At 38.9% G+C, this 17,935-nt stretch overlaps 1 protein-coding gene across 5 annotated transcripts in view; it reads left to right on the top strand.

Annotated features, from left to right (window-relative positions):
* The window catches only part of LOC115215213 (transforming growth factor-beta-induced protein ig-h3), a 45,123-nt gene that overhangs the window by 12,704 nt on the left and 14,484 nt on the right, over window positions 1-17,935 (top strand). For all 5 annotated transcript variants that reach the window (XR_005000442.1, XR_005000441.1, XR_005000440.1 and 2 more), the window contains 4 exons: window positions 2,493-2,623; window positions 5,484-5,623; window positions 10,106-10,265; window positions 12,435-12,546. Coding sequence is in view for 2 of the 5 variants with exons in the window: in XM_036505586.1 (XP_036361479.1) it covers window positions 2,493-2,623; window positions 5,484-5,623; window positions 10,106-10,265; window positions 12,435-12,546 (543 nt within the window). In the remaining 3 variants the exon portion in view is untranslated. The remainder of the gene's footprint in view (window positions 1-2,492; window positions 2,624-5,483; window positions 5,624-10,105; window positions 10,266-12,434; window positions 12,547-17,935) is intronic.

Genomic DNA, 17,935 nt, shown 5'->3' with positions numbered 1-17,935 from the left:
GTCCCCCTAGCATTGCTTGACAACAAATGCTGGTGTGTTTATGTCCCCGTTACTTAGCAGTTTGGCAAAAGAGACCGATAGAATAAGTACTGGGCTTACAAAAGAATAAGTCCCGGGGTCAAGTTGCTCGATTAAAGGCGGTGCTCCAGCATGGCCGCAGTCAAATGACTGAAACAAGTAAAAGAGTAAAGAGTATATATCCTTCTGTACATTCCATATTTGGTAATAATGCTGTCTAATATAAAGACAGCGACTCAACTTTCCAGCATGGCTGCAGTCAAATGACTGAAACAAGTAAAAGAGTAAAAGAGTATATATATATATATATATATAGTCAATCTTGGGCTGATGACTGGAATGTTGATATAGGTATGTATTTCTAGCATCTCTATATCTAACTAACCCAGAAACGGCGTTCTCAAGTAATCGATGTACGAATGATCTTTCGTTATTTTTTCTGCTATGCCTACGTAAATTGTTTTTGAGTATACATTGTCTGGGAGACTCTTCTTATAGTAGAGGAAATAGCTAAATTCCTTGGCTGCTATTTCTAAAAGTTTGGTGTGTGGTAAAGTAAATTTTTTTGCTGAACCCTAATTATATAAAGTAATGTTATATATAGGAGTGGCTGTGTGGTAAGTAGCTTGCTAACCAACCACATGGTTCCGGGTTCAGTCCCACTGCGTGGCATCTTGGGCAAGTGTCTTCTGCTATAGCCCCGTGAGTGGATTTGGTAGACGGAAACTGAAAGAAGCCTGTCGTATATATGTATATATATATATATATGTATGTGTGTGTGTGTTTGTGTGTCTGTGTTTGTCCCCCTAGCATTGCTTGACAACTGATGCTGGTGTGTTTACGTCCCCGTCACTTAGCGGTTCAGCAGAAGAGACCGATAGAATAAGTACTGGACTTACAAAGAATAAGTCCCGGGGTCGATTTGCTCGACTAAAGGCGGTGCTCCAGCATGGCGGCAGTCAAATGACTGAAACAAGTAAAAGAGTAAAAGAGTATATATATATATATTTCTTGGCTCAGCTTCATGAGCAAAGATTTACGGAAGGTGATGTCCACATCTGCTGCAAGTTTGTTGATGCTCAACAAGTTCAATTCAGAAAAACAAACACAACTGCAAACTGCAATGGAATGTAACTGATCCCAACTTGTTGAAATATGCTTGTATTACCTCATTTTTTTATTTTTTTCTTGTCTACATGAATGGTTTTGTGGGTGTCTTCAAAGGAAGCTGTTGCCTGGTGGACAGCGAAATTCCAGGCTTTATGGTCAGTGGTCAAAATAGACCACTTGTAATGAGGAATGTGATAGGCACCAAAGGATTTTTTAAGGAAGTCATTGTACCTTTTTTTTTGGTGCATTTCTATCATGACAACTAGAGGAGAGTTTGCCACACAGTGTGATGTTGAGAAGTTAATGATCCTCCAGCCATTCAATTCAAAACTTGGTAGTGTTTGTATCCTACAGCAGCTTTTGAAGGACATAGTCCTCTCGTCAGTTGAACAACAAAGAGCCTGGACATAGTTATTTGGTGAGCTGGAGACAAACAACACTGATAGATACCATAATAGAAATTTAATATAATTTTAATAGTTTTCCTTATTGTGCATTTTTAGTACCAGCAATTAAATATTAGTGTTTTATAAGTCATTTTACTCATTTTCTTGCAATTTATCCAACATTCAAATTCATTTTTCTTTTTTTAATGACACAGTACAGGGTGACTTCAATAAGTACCTCACAAATGAATAACTTAACCCTCTTGATACCAACCCGCCTGACACCATTCCTGATTGTATGATACAAACTTCCTGTTTTTAAAGTCATCTAAGTTAGAACTTACCCTAAAGCTGCTAGCTGGCAGATTTGTCAGCATTTCTTCCAGTTTTACATTCTGTGTTCAAATTCTACCAAGGTCACCTTTGCCTTTCATCCTTTTGGTGTTGATAGAAATAAGTACCAATTGAGCACTGAGGTCAATGTAATCAACTAACCTGCTCCACTGCCAAATTTCAGGTTTTGTACCAACAGACAAGAGAAATTAAAATCTTGCATCAAAATTTCATGTTAATTTATTCCAAACTCCAATTTAATAACAAAGTTATTTTACTAAACACTTCATTATTTTAAAAATTGATTGAAACAAAGTTTGTTCTTTCTCATTTTTGTCCTCCTCTTAACTTCATCTTCCCTCTTCTACCTCTGAATTTATTTTCTGATCTTTGGATTCATTTATCAGAATCCTATTAAAATTTTGATTAAATGAAAAGTCTTGGGAATTTTAACAACTCCAATCATTCATTACTATCTGAGGAAACATTTTACCTTTCTTCCTATTTAAATACTAATAGAAAATCAAAATTCACTGGTTGAATAAGTAATCAAGTGAAACCTAAAGTTCCAAGCAAAATGAATATTTATGTAGATATAATTTATATATTGATATAAACAAATTTATATTTTCATTGCATTTACAGTGTCTGATTATCGAACGACATCTAGTTTCATTAACAACGACTTCATAAAGACAATTGCCAAATATGGTGTTCCTCCAAAGCGACGCTCTCTAAATATCCGTACCAACATCTACAGCAGATTAGCTTCAAAAGTATGTTGGAAATTCTTCATTCATTTTCTTACTATCATTGTAGCAGTCAAGTCAGTGGGTACACATAGTGCAAGTTGTGTTGTTTAGAAGTTTATTTCAAATTATATGGTTTCACGTTCAATCCCAGTACATAGCAGTTGTGACATGTATCTTCTATCATAGTGTCAGGCTGATCAAAACTTTGTGAATGAAATTTAGTAGTCAGAAACTACAATGGAAACTCATTGTGTAAACACCTAAAAACTAAATCATAAATAACATGTACCAACCTGCCCCTGGTAAGCAGTATAGTGTACTAAATATCTATGTGTATGGTAAATGACTTGATGTAGTTGATCAGTTTGTCTACCTGGGAAGCACTGTTAATAGATATAGCAATTTGGATGATGAAAAGCTAGAAAGGCGCCTCTGGAGTCGGCGAGACATATGCAGAAAGACAAAGATAAAGGTGTACAGGGCATGTGTGCTTCCTTATATTCAAAATTATGTTTTTAAAAATAAAGAAAAAATGTTGAAACTATAAAAGAACAAATTATCAAAGACAAGGGAAACAAAGACAAGGGGAAAAGGCAGGGTTAAACAGCAGAAGATGGAAGGAGGGAGCAACAGACTGTACATCCCAGAACAAATAGTGTGTTTAGCCATGCCTCATAGACATGATCGCAAAGGCATTGCCATAGAGAATATCCAGCAACACTTGTTACAGCTGCCACCTCACCTCATGGGGCTCATTTCTCCAATGGGCTGTAGTTATCCTAGTTTTGTGGATGAAATCAGCAGCATGGGATTGAAGGACACCTAAGGTCGGAAAAGCAACCGACACAAACTGATAGTGGCCAGTTGAGTACTAGGTTCAATGTAATCAACGTATCCCCCAAAAAACAATTGCCAGCCTTGTGCTAAAATTTGAAATCAATATTGTAAAGCAGCTGTCTTGTAATAGGATCTACAATAATTGACTCAGCACCTCTCTGAAAGTTGAGTCGCTGTCTTTATATTAGACAGCATTATTACCAAATATGGAATGTACAGAAGGATATATTTTATTTTATTTTATCTAGTTTCAGCTCACAAGCTGTGGCCATGCTGGGGCACCGCCATTATATATATGTTATATATAACATATATATATCATTTTATATAAAAGTAAGGTTGTGTGCTGTCTGTCTCCTACGATTTAGATTCCTAACTACTCCCACATTTTGCAGTTTAACCAAAATCGGGTATCTTATAGTCGTGACTCATATCAAGCCCTTCTGGGTATTAGCGCGCGTCTACGATGAGTCTACGATTTAAAAAAAATTTACCGTCGATTTTTCCCATTTTTAATGCATTTTTGGCATATATAAAGGAAGTAACTCTCTAAAAATTTATTATTAAATCTCAGAACGTAAAAAGCTACAGTAACACCCCACCCCTTTGTGGTTAGCCATATTGAGATGGCTATTATACTTTACATCTCTAAAAATGCTTATATAGTTATTTCCCTTACAAACCCGAGCAACGCCAGGCGATACTACTAGTATATATATAACATTGTCATTTATACAAAAACATATTTATGTATAAGCATTTATACATAAATATATGTATTGAGTCAATGAGGGAGCCTTGATAACACCAAACCAACAGCCAATCTTCTAATCACATCCTCTTTATAAAAGAACACATTGGATAATGTAGTGCTAGATATACTAAAAGTTTCTTTGAAGAGATCTTCTGGATCAAGGCTGACCTGGAATTAAATAATATCTCTACTACTACCACCATGGAAGGAACTCTTACATTGACACTTGATCTGCAAGCAATGGCAGCCAAGTCTGCATCAAATCGCATCAAATATAGGCATAGGAGTGGCTGTGTGGTAAGTAGCTTGCTTACCAGCCACATGGTTCCGGGTTCAGTCCCACTGCGTGGCACCTTGGGCAAGTGTCTTCTACTATAGCCTCGGGCTGACCAAAGCCTTGTGAGTGGATTTGGTAGACGGAAACTGAAACAACCCATTGTATGTATGTATATATATGTATGTGTGTAATATGTATGTGTCTAATATGCTTGTGTGTCTGTGTTTGTCCCCCCAACATCGCTTGACAACCGATGCTGGTGTGTTTACGTTCCCGTAACTTAGCGGTTCGGCAAAAGAATCCGATAGAATAAGTACTAAGCTTACAAGGAATAAGTCCTGGGGTCGATTTGCTCGACTAAAGGTGGTGCTCCAGCATGACCACAGTCACATAGCTGAAACAGGTGAAAGAGAGTAAAAGAGTAAGAGTATATCATAACATACTATCATAAAAGAAGGAAACAATACATTAGATTTAAGAAGTCCGACATATCCCTAAAAAAGGGCCGGGATGGTTATGGCAGGTATGCCCTTGAGTATGAGTCTACAGTCTCTGGGCTAAACAACAACAGGTTTAGTCTCAAGCCAATGAGAAAATGTCTATGTGGTTTTTCTCTCCACATTGAAGAATTTACAATTCATGTTTCACAATGACTGTAAACAGCTAGCGTGGGTCATGAAAGGTATATGGGCAGTCATGGCTAGAATGTAACATAGGCCTATTTCATTAGAGCTGCTCTACAGGCAAACAGTAATTGTTGCTATTACTACTACTACTACTACTACTACTACTACTACTACTACTACTATACTACTACTACTACTACTACTACTATTACTACTACTACTACTACTACTACAACTACTACAACTACTACTACTACTACTACTACTTCTACTACTACTACTACTACTACACCACCACTACTACTACTATACAGTATTTTGACTTACTGTTATTTCTTTTGTTTTATTTCATTGTTTTTGTTGTTTGCTTTTTTTTTGTTTTTTTTTTAGATCATCACTGCATCAGGATCAAAAATTCTCAATAAAGATAACTCAAATGGATTGTCTGTGGTTCATTTAATCGATGGTTTGATGTTTCCTCTCCCTGTGGAAAATGCTTATGATGAGATATTACGGCAACCAAAATTCAGGTATGTTACTAAATGTTTACTGTTTATGATACATGCATGATACACACTCACATCTATATATATATATATACAGACATATATACACAGACAGACAACAGACAGGCACACACACTCATATCTATCTTTCTGTCTATCTACCAATATGTATGTACATATGTATGTATTTTATTGATTAAATAAAAAAAGATATTGGGGAGGATTGGCCGACCCTTAAAAAGTCAGTTTATGATATAAGCAAGAAAGTTCTGGGATTGATACGAAGAAAGCATCAAGATTGGTTTAAAGAAAATGATGAGCATATAGATGATTTATTGGCTGATAAAAGATGTACTTTGTCACGCTATTTGTCAGCAAAGCCACAGGAAAGGGAAGTGTTGCATAGGGAACTCAAGGATGTAAAATCACGTGTGAGGCAAAGGCTCTCTCAGATGAGGGATACGTGGTGGTGTAAGAGGGCTGATGAGATACAGGTGGCGTCAGATTCCAATAACACAAAGCTGTTGTATGGTCTCTTGCGAGAAGTTTATGGACCACATCTTCCATGATGACACCACTTTGAAGCAGGGAGGTAAAGAACTTCTTCGTGATTCACAAGGAATTCTGCGAAGGTGGCAAGAACACTTTGATGAACTTTTGAATCAGCAGTCTGTAGTTAGTGAGGATGTTCTCAATCTCATCCTTGGTTTACATGTGAAGGCAGCACTCACAGAACCACCAAAGTTGGAAGAAGTTGCAGTGGCTGTCTCAAGGATGAATAATGGGAAATCTCCAGGTATGGGTGGCATACATGCGGAGTTGTTACAGCATGGTGGTGAGAAACTTCTGCGACAACTTCACTCTTTGTTTGGTAAGATATGGACTAGTGAATCTGTACCTGAGGACTGGAGAGATACAGTAATGGTGGTCTTGTATAAGGGAAAGGGCAACAGGAATGATTGTGGTAATTATAGGGGAATATCATTGCTTTCTGTCATAGGAAAGGTTTTATGCAGGGTACTTCTGGATCGTCTGCTGAAACATGTTGCAGACTGTGTTCTTCCAGAAAGTCAATCTGGCTTTCATGTGGGACGTGGCACTGCTGATATGATCTTTTCAGCTAGACAGCTTCAGGAAAAGTGTGTGGAACAGGGTCTGGATTTGAATCAGGTTTTTGTCGATCTGACAAAAGCCTTTGATACCGTCAATAGAAAAGCATTGTGGAAAGTCCTCCAGAAACTTGGGTGTCCTGAAAAGTTCCTTGCTTTGGTTAGGTCTTTTCATGAAGACATGAAGAGTAGGGTTAATGTTAGAGGGAAAATGTCGGAGCCCATTTCAATTCAAAATGGAGTGAAACAGGGGCATATTCTGGCACCGACCCTTTCTGTATTGCATTCCGAAACTGCAGATATGGTGTTTACATCCATTATTGAACCTCTGGCAGCATATCTAATATTTGGCGTTTTGCTGCAAAAACAAAGGTATTTATCTCTATCATAAGAGACCTTTTGTATGCAGATGATTGTGAGCTAGTAGCACACACAGAGATTGATAGGCAACACATTTTGAATGCATTCTCTAATGCTTGCACTGCCTTAGGATTGACAGTTAATTTCAAGAAAACTGTTGTCATGTACCAACCTGCCCCTGGTGAGCATTATAATGTTCCAAATATCTATGTGTATGGTAAATGACTTGATGTAGTTGATCAGTTTGTCTACCTGGGAAGCACTGTTAATAGATATAGAAATTTGGATGATGAAATTCCATACAGAATTAGGAAAGCAAGTAATGCTTTCGGAAGGCTAGAAAGGCGCCTCTGGAGTCGGCGAGACATATGCAGAAAGACAAAGATAAAGGTGTACAAGGCATGTGTGCTCCCTTCTCTTCTCTATGCCTGCGAGACGTGGGCCACATATCGATACCACCTTAAACAACTGGAACGTTTCCATCAGATGTGTCTCAGACGGATCTATGGCATTAAGTGAGAGGACCACATCAGTGATCTTGAAATATTGGAAGGTTCTCAGAGCGAAATTATAGAAGCTCTTGTGTTAAAGCAAAGGCTCAGATGGTGTGGTCATCTGGTCAGGATGAAGGATTCAAGGATGCCAAAACAACTCTTTTATGGAGAGTTAGCTACAGGAGAACGACCTCCACATAAACCAAAAAAGAGGTATAAGGACTTGCTGAAGGCTTCCTTAAGAAATGCTTGGATCTCTCTTGACACATAGGAGGGCATAGCTATTGATCGTAGCAGGTGGAGAAGGATTGTGCACGAGGGGACAGCCACTTTTGAGAAATTTCAAGTTGTGCATGAGAAAGTAAGGAGGGATGTCAGGAAGGGCATCGCTGTTACACTTCCAGATGGGAAGGGTCTTCCTATGATGCTGACATGCAGTGTCTGTGCAAGACCCTGCCTCAGTAAAGCTGGACTCAAGAGTCATCTTCGTAGTCATAAAGCGAGACAGATGAGTGACAACCTGGCCACTGGTGGTGGTGTAGCACACCATACTAATCATATCTGTCGGGCATGTGGAAGAGAGTGTAATTCGGCAGTAGGACTTAAATGATATGCAAAGCTACATGAAACCCAGTTACAACTACAGCCGGCTATTGCCGGTAAAGGTTTTAGCTGCCAATTCTGTACAAGACATTGTAGATCTTTAGTTGGGCTAAAAAGTCACATTTGATCACAGCACCAATAACAGTTAAGCTTCGTGGAATGGCCATACTCGATAATGAGGGGGCAACCATCATATTTTATTGATTATTGTAGTTTGTAGGGTGTTTTTGCTTTAGACATGTATTATGCATGTAATATCATGGCTGTGTGGTAAGAAGCTTGCTTCCCAAATACCTAGTCCTGGGTTCAGTCCTGCCATTTGGCACCATGGGCAAGTGTCTTCTACTATAGCCTCAGGTCAATCAAAGCCTTCTGAGCACAATGAGAGCTAGCAGTGACCTTCATGAGGTAGTATGCCAAGTGACATCGTTGTGTTTACTTCACAAGTTGTGAAATTTGTGTTTTTGTGATCACATGTATGCTGTAGTTTACAATTTTTATCATGGACTGGAAGTTGGAACAAAGAGCCATTTTGCGTTAAACTTGGAAACACTCTTACAGAGACGTTGAGCATGTTTTGGCAAACTTACAGCAATGAGGCAATGGATTGCACACAATGTTTTGAGTGGCACGAGTGCTTCAAAAATGGAAGATAATGAGCGATTGTCTCTGGAAGACAATAAGCAATTTGGAAGACCTACCATGAGTGTCACCCCCAGAAATGTGGAGAAAGCTCATCAGCATGAGGATCATTGGGGGACAATCAACGTTTTGAGGCATTTGAGGGAGGACATTCAGTGAAAGCAACTGGATCTGTGAGGCATAAAGAATTATGTACCCAGTTACCGAGCTCTCCTCACTCGTGAGTTTCTTGCCAAAAACAATGCAGTATCAGTTCTGCACTCACCCTAATTGTCAGGTTTAGTACCTGTGGACTTCCATCTCTTCCCCAAGATGAAAAGGTAGCTTAAAAGTTGCCATTTTAACATTGTTGTTGAGATCCAGAGGGAATCATAGGTTCTCAAATTGCTTACAGCAAATAACTTCCAGGCCAGATTCCAAAAGTGGCAAGAACACAGAGACCAGTGCATTGCTGCACAAGGTGACTATTTTGAAGGAGATAATATTAAAACTCAGGTAAATAAGTTATTTTTTATTAAATATAATTAGTCCACAAACTTTTTGATGCTACCTTATATATAACTAGCAGTATCGCCTGGCGTTGCTCGTGTTTGTAAGGAAAAAACTATATAAGCATTTTTAGAGAGTTACTTCCCTTATATAATAGCAAAAAAATTGCATTAAAAATGGGAAAAAATTATGGTAAATTTTTTTTTAAATCGTAGACTCTTCGTAGATGCGCACTAATACCCAGAAGGGCTCGATATGAATCATGACTATAAGATACTCGCTTTTGGTTACACTGCACCGCAAAATGTGGGAGTAGTTACGAATCTAAATCGTAGGAGACAGACACACAACTTCACTTTTATATATAAAGATAAGCATGTCATTCTATTGATACGTTTGTGATGAGGTGCAATGCATATGGTGCTCTGTTTCTTGGGTTTTAATGATGTATTTAACCATTCTGTGACAATTATTGCCATCATTTCATTTTCATGATGAAACTAAGAAGGTCTTGAAATGTTAACAGACTAATACACAGAGGAATCATTATTGTTCCTAACTAAATATAAAGGAATTATGCAGGTGAGGAATGATGATGGTGGAATTGGCGACAATGGTGATGGAAATGGTAAGGAATGTGACAGACACAATAGAGCAGATGAAAGTGATCATGATGATGGTGGTGGTGGTGGTTGTAGTGGTGGTGGTGGTGGTGGTGGTATTGGTGTGGTAATAGTACAGTAATAGAGTGGTGATGGTAGTGATTATGATGATGATGATGATAATGGTGGTACTGAATTTCTTTGCAGCATTTTGCGGCGTCTTGTGTCGAAATCTTATCTACTTATTCGAGTTCTGTCTGAAACTAACCAAAACTTTACCATCTTTGCACCAACAAATGAAGCTTTTAACAATTTACCGGCTGGAACTTTGAAGAAGTTGGAAAACAATGTTCCTTTATTAACCCAGGTAACAATTCATAATTTTCACACACACACACACACACACAAGAAGTAAAAGCAGCTCTAATATCATTGAATATATATACTAATGTATGTGTATATTTTCCAGTTTATATACACCGCTATGCCATGCAGTCACTAGAAAATACACAAAGCATATACATTAGTATATCTATTTAATAATATATATTTATAGTAGGATAGTAAAAAGAAAGTGCTTGGTAAGTATTATATATATTTGAAAAAATGGGTAGAGATGGCTTTTTGGAGGGGATAATTCTTATTTTAATCTTAATAATAATGTTTACAGTTATCTGATATGAGTTTCGAGCTTCAAGTAATTGTTTTCAAACTGGAAAATGTATGATTTACTGGTTGCTTAAATGGCAAAAGAATTTTTCTTACAAGTATACCTACAAAAAAGATATACACGAAAAAAGAAAAAAAATATATATATATATGTATATATATATATATATATATATGTATATATATATATATATGTGTATATATATATATATATATATATATATATATATATATATATATATATATATATATATGTGTGTGTGTGTGTGTGTGTGTGTGTGTGTGTGCGTGTGTGTGTGTGTGTGTGTGGAAGCGCAATGGACCCGTGGTTAGGGCAGCGGACTCGTGGTCGTAAAATAATGTAATCTCATCAGGAAAGAAAGAGAACTTTTCGCAACAACAAGACATTATAACAATCTTGATGACTGCATGTCATCAAAATGAAGACACATACAATAGAAATACAAAATACAAAATGGCTGACCGTTAGTAAGGAGAGACACACAAATAAGAAAGAAGAAAGCAAAGGACCACTGATGCCGTCACAGGAGTGTGACAAAAGAACTCTGGCCGAAATAAGATTAAGATTAATGTAAAAAATAAATAACGCTGAAGCAAAGTAACACCAAATATATTGTGCGTGTGTTTTTATTGGCTAAACTGGCAAAATGACCATTCCTTAATACAGCAATATCTGTTTCAACACATGATTTCACATCAAAAATCTTGCAAAACAAATATATATATATATATATACATAAAGCTGAAGTTGTTTGTGTATGGCAGGTTTGGTAGCCTTCAACTAATACTATCTCCTCTGAGACCCTGCAGCGCAAGTTGACCAAAATTGAGATTATGATAGAAGAAGGCTTGCTCTTCCTTCTGTAGGAGAAAAAATTCAAATCTGACCATGTTAACACCAAAAATTATTTACATCAAAAAGGTGCTTTTTTTTCTATGAAAATCCCTATTTTTTACGATTTTTTGACTGCTGTGTCGCCATTTTCCGGTGTATTTCAACCAGAAAAATGTTCACTTAAAGAGAATAACAAGCTACATAATGCAAAATTTTTACTTTTCAAAAATTCTAATTCTAAAGGGTTGAAACAAATCCGAGCAATGCTGGTTGATACTGCTAGTATATATATAATTTTAAAATAGGATGTTCAGTGCTGAATTTTATTCTGAATAAAAACATGTACCGAGATGCAATTCAAAGCGCCCACTTCTTACATAGATATATAAGTGTGAACAATCGTATGTACTATGCTGGATACATTTGGTGTTCGTCTGGTATGTTGATTTTTTGTTGATTATGCATGCACTGATGATTAAAAAGTGCATTTTGTGAACTAATTATGAAATCATATGATCTGCAGCTGAATCTGTTTTTAAAAGGCTTGCTTTGAGAGTTGTATTCCCTTGCATTCTGTACAATGTGTTTATTATGGTAGTTTTGACTTTAAGAGTCCCTCCTAGTGTGAGGCATTTATGTATAGTAATGCCCTTAATACACACACACACATATATATCAGTAACAACATGTGCCTTTGAACTCTTTGTTACTTTCTTCTCTTTTGTAAAAAGTAATCTTTCCTGAAATATTATAGGATCACTAAACAACCTATGAAGGTAATAGAATATCATTTCTCATTTTCATTTAGCAACATCACCATACATATTTCAATTAACTTTACATCTGCATTGATCACTTTAAACAAATAAGAATACTCTTGTGTGCATGTGTGTGTGTGTGTGCGTGTACATACACATATCCATATGTTTAAACACACACACACACAGATGCATACACACACCACACACACATATATATATTTTTTCAATTGTATCACAAATTCTGTTCCAGACACTTGTCAAGGCCTTTATATCTAACATATATTACAAGGCCAGCTTTATGGATGGTATGAATTTAATTGGAATAGCCCAAAATACCATACAGCTAACATTTCATCGGCATGGTAAGCCATTTCATTTACTTATTTTTATTTTCTTGTCCTGTTTTATTTAGTTTATATTTTGCTGCTTCTGTCCTGGGTATGACTATACGAGGAGGTGTGCAAAGAAACTGGAATTTTGCAGTATTATTTTATTCACTAAGTTTTACATGTTTATACTTTTATTACCTTCAAAGTATTCTTCTTTGTTTGAAGCAATGCATTGGACCATGGAAGCATGCTATTTCTTCATTTCAGTCATCACAAAAATTGATGAACTGGGGAGAAGCTCTGCAAAACAAAAATACATGACGTGACAGTACAACCTCAATCAATGATGCTGGTTGGCAGACTGCTGTCTGAGGTTTGCATCAAGTGGTTTCTAACAGTGGAAGCCTAAACTACAATGGGCTTGTCCAACAGAGAACGTTTCCAATTACTTTTGGGTTCCTGCTCATATCTAGTAGTGGGACCCTGATCTGGAAGTTCCATGGTTTTGAGAAGTGTGGAACTAATCTTAGTCACTACTGTTCTCAGGTCCACTCAAACCCAGAGTTGTAGCACCTGTCAAGGTCACAGCTGTGGGTTAATTAGCAAGTCAGTTTGGCAGATGGAACTCGTTGGCCTGGGTAGTGCAGGCAGCACCCATCTAGGGCCAGGAAAACCCTGACTCCAAATCTCTGCTACCTTGCAGCCATACCCTGTCATGGGAAAGGCTTTAAGAGTAAACTCTGAGAAAATACCATGAGTTGGAGCCTCTGGCAACTCCTACAAAGATGCTGGTACTAAATTGTAATGCTCCTTTGGATCCATTAGTAATATGGAGGGGTGGGATATATTGCATAGGTAGCAACCTGTCTTCCATATTATACTGTCCAAGCTTGGCTCCTATTGAACAATAGTGGTTTATTCTGATCAAATCCTCAGTGTGTTAACATTGGCCTCCTAATGACAGTGTAAACTTCATTTAATCAAGATAACCTTGGCTTTGAAGAGTGGCCTGTGGTATACACCTTGCCTGGACATTTACCACTTCCATATGTAGTCTGGATTTTATGTACTCCATTCCTTAACTCTTGAATATCATCATCATCATTATCATCATTTAATGACCGCTTTCCATGCTGGCATGGTTTGGACAGTTTGACTAAGGACTGGCAAGACAGGGGCCTGCACCAGGCTCCAATCTGATTTGGCAAGGTTTCTACAGCTTCATGCCCTTCCTAACACCAACCGCTCGGAGATGTAGTGCGAGCTTTTTACCTGCCACCAGCATGGGAACCAGTCAGGCAGCAATGGCATTGGCCTTGCTCGAATGGTGTTTTTTTACATGCCACTAGCACTGGTGCCACTCAGTTCAATAGGTCTTCATAAGCACAGCATATTGCCCGATGATTGAAGAGTGCTTTTAAATGGGCTGGTTATGCAACATTGGCATAGGCCACAGCTATGATCTCACTTGGCTTGCTGGGTCTTCTCAAGCACATCATATCCCCAAAGGTCTCAGTCACTTGTCATTGCCTCTGAGAGGCCCAACATTCGAAGGTTGTGCTTCACCACCTCATTCCATGTCTTCCTGGGTCTACCTCTTCCACAGGTTCTTTCCACTGTTAAGGTGTGACACTTCTTCACACAGCTGTCCTCATCCATATGCAACACATGACCATACCAGCACAGTTGTCCCTCTTGCACACCACATCTGATGCTTCTTATGTTACCTGTGCTTGTGCCACATAAAAAGCACTAAGACCAGCCTGCTGAGTGGTTGGTGTTAGGAAGAGCATCCAGCTGTAAAAATCCTGCCAAAACAGTCATAGAAATCTGGTGCAGGCTTCTGCTTGGCCGGCTCTTATGAAACCGTCCCACCCATCACAGCATGGATGGGATGATGTTAAACGCTGATGATGATAATGATGAAATATAAAAGGACTGAGTCATAGAATGTCTTTCGGTCCTTTTATATGCAGCAACACACCAAAAAAATTGAGTCTAGGTTAGATGGAACTTGTACCTGAATATTAGTTTCAAATTTTGGTTCAAGGCCAGCAATTCTAGGGAGGGGGTAAGTCAATTATATGGATCTTAGTGCTCAACTGGTACCAAAAGAAGGAAAGGCAAAGTCAAGATTGCTGGTATTTGACTTGCACGCAATTTTAAAAGCAGTCTTAAACATATAGGCGCAGGAGTGGCTGTGTGGTAAGTAGCTTGTTTACCAACCACATGGTTCCGGGTTCAATCCCACTGTGTGGCACCTTGGGCAAGTGTCTTCTACTATAGCCTCGGACCGACCAAAGCCTTGTGAGTGGATTTGGTAGACAGAAACTGAAAAGAAGCCCGTCGTATATATGTATATATATATATATATATATATATATATTATATATATATATATATATATATATATATATATATATATATGCATGTGTGTGTTTGTGTGTCTGTGTTTGTCCCCTTAGCATGCTTGACAACCGATGCTGGTGTGTTTATGTCCCCGTTACTTAGCGGTTCAGCAAAAGAGACCGATAGAATAAGTACTGGGCTTACAAAAGAATAAGTCCCGGAGTCGAGTTGCTCGATTAAAGGCGGTGATCCAGCATGGCTGCAGTCAAAATGACTGAAACAAGTAAAAGAGTAAAAGAGTATATATTGGAGAATTCATCCCAGAAAATAAACAACTGTATAGAGACCTCCTGCCTGTTTCCACCACTAAAAGGAAAGGTGTTTACACTTTGCAGGACATTGCTGGTGAGCTAAACAAGAGTTGGCAAATGGACTTCTGCTATGGATGCCAAAAAGCGGATCATCCAAAAATAATGTATGTAGACCGACTCACCAGAGACAGTGGATGGCTCCCCAAAGACCTCTCTCCACTATTGCAAGACTGAGTTGGATAGTCTGTGCAGATTAAAAATGTTTCCGAGCAAAATCAACCAGATGACGAAGTATCATCATCATCATCCTTTAACATTCATTCTTCATGCTGGCATGGGTTGGACGGTTTGACTGAGGTCTGGAGATCCAGCGGCTGCACCAGACTCCAATCTGATCTGGCAATGTTTCTACAGCTGGATGCCCTTCCTAATGCCAGCCACTCCAAGAGTGTAGTGGGAGCTTTTTACATGCCACTGACACAGGAGTCAATCCGATGCACCTGGCATTGACCACATTTGGATGGTGCTTTTTACATGCCACCAGCACGGGACCCAGTCTGGGGGCACTGGCATCGACCACATTCGGTTGGTGCTTTTTATGTACCACCGTAAAAAAAAAATATATATATATATATTTAACACGTGAAACCATTAATCCCAACACATTATTCCTTCCTCCATTTTTTCCTCTCATTCCTTTCTGTTGAAGAGTGAGTGTAGGCTCAAAATGTTGAAGACTTTTCTATTTTTCCCGAACATCAAACTAATACACCTGCTTGTTGTTCCTTCACCTGTCTCTGTCTTTTGTTTTCTGCACATTTGAACCATATATATATCATCATCATCATCATCATCAACATCAGTCATCATTTAACGTTTTCCATGTTGGCATGGGTTGGATGGTTTGACAGGAGCTGGTCAGTTGAAGAGCTGTCCAGGATCCAAATCTGTTTTGGCATGGATCCTATGACTGGATGCCCTTTCTAATGCCAACCACTTTACAGAGTGTACTGGGTGCTTTTATGCAGCACCAGCATAGGTGCTTTTACATGGCACTAACGCAAGTGGTTTTTACATGGCACCAGCACCCACAAGCTCACAAGATTAGGATCATTCAGCTGAAGTGGGATGCAGGGGACATACCTGTATGCAAAGACAAACATGATTTTACTTAGCTTGACATGTCTTCTCAAGCACAGCAAACCACCAGGAGTTTCAGTTCCTCATCAGCCCCTCTGTGAGGCCCAGTGTTTGAAGTTCCTTTCTCACCATTTCATTCCAAATCTTCCTTGGTCTACCCCTTCCACATGTTCCTTCTATAATTAGAGATGAACACTTATTGATGCATGTATATATATATATATATATATATATATCAAAAAGTTCTCAGACTAGTTATGTTTAATAAAAACTAACTTGTTTAACCTAAGTTCTAACATCATCATTTCCTTTGAAATAGTCACCTTGCACAGCAATACACCAGTTCCAGCATTCCTGCCATTTTTGGAATCTGGCCTAGAAGTCGTTTTCTGTAAGTGAGTCAAGGACCTTCTGTGATTCACTCTAGATCGTGACAATTGTGTTAAAACGGCAACCTTTGAGTTGCCTTTTCATCTTGGGGAAGGGATGGAAGTTTGCAGGTACTAAATCTGGTGAATAGGATGGGTGCAAAAGTGATACTGGGTTATTTTTGACAAGAAACTCATGAGTGAGGAGAGCTTGGTGACAGAATGCATTGTCTTTGTGAAGAATCCAATTCTTTGTCCTCCCTCATATGCTTCAAAACGTTGCAGCAGAACTCTTGATTGACAGTTTGGCACTGGGGGATGAATTCCCAATGCACAATATGGCAGATGTCAGAAAAAGGCGATGATCATGCTCTTGATTAAGCTGTAGCTCTGTTGTGCTTTCTTTGGTCAAGGAGATGAAGGGCTCTTCAATTGTGATGACTGCTGCTTTGTTTCAGGGCTGTAACCATAGACCCAACTCTTGTCCCTGAGGATGAACCTTGACATGAAGGATGGGCTGTCAGCAGCATACTGATGGAGATTTGGACAGACTTCAAAATGATATTCTTTCTGCTCAGTGGTCAGCAAGCAGGGGACAAACTTGGTAGAGACATGCTGTTTGTTCAATTCAAAAATAAGGATTGCTTGCACAAACCCATATGACAAACCAACAACATCGGCAATGTTGTTGATTTTCCTCTGACAATCCTAATACACAAGCTGATGAATTTTCACCACATTTCCGGGTGTGATGCTCATGGCAGGTCTTCCTGATTGCTCATCATCTTCCAGAGATGTTCTTCCACTTTTGAGACATTCTATTTCTTTACTGGCGAAGGCGGATGTCAAGAGGCGGGTGAAGGCGAGCGTCAAAAGGCAGGCGAAGGCAGGCAAATGCGGGCGTCAAGGGGCGAGCGAACGCTGCGTCTGAAAGGCGGGCGGTGTGGCGGCGGAGATTTGAGGATGCGCCAGCCGTGTAGAGTCAATCTTGTACCGGCAAATGGGGAGCTAACCATTGGCAGAAAGGAGCAACGAGAACATCCCTTCCAGGTGGTCACCTATGCCGATCAACCACAACCCTACATCAACCTGCTTTTGAGACATTCGTGCCTCTTGAAATATTGCATACAATAGGCGCAGGAGTGGCTGTGTGGTAAGTAGCTTGCTAACCAACCACATGGTTCCGGGTTCAGTCCCACTGCGTGGCATCATGGGCAAATGTCTTCTGCTATAGCCCCGGGCCGACCAATGCCT

The sequence above is a fragment of the Octopus sinensis genome, linkage group LG8 (assembly GCF_006345805.1).
Source record: "Octopus sinensis linkage group LG8, ASM634580v1, whole genome shotgun sequence".
NCBI classification, from domain to species: Eukaryota; Metazoa; Mollusca; class Cephalopoda; order Octopoda; family Octopodidae; genus Octopus; species Octopus sinensis.
Note: the sequence above shows the minus strand (reverse complement) of the source record. Positions and strands in the feature narration are given on the sequence as shown.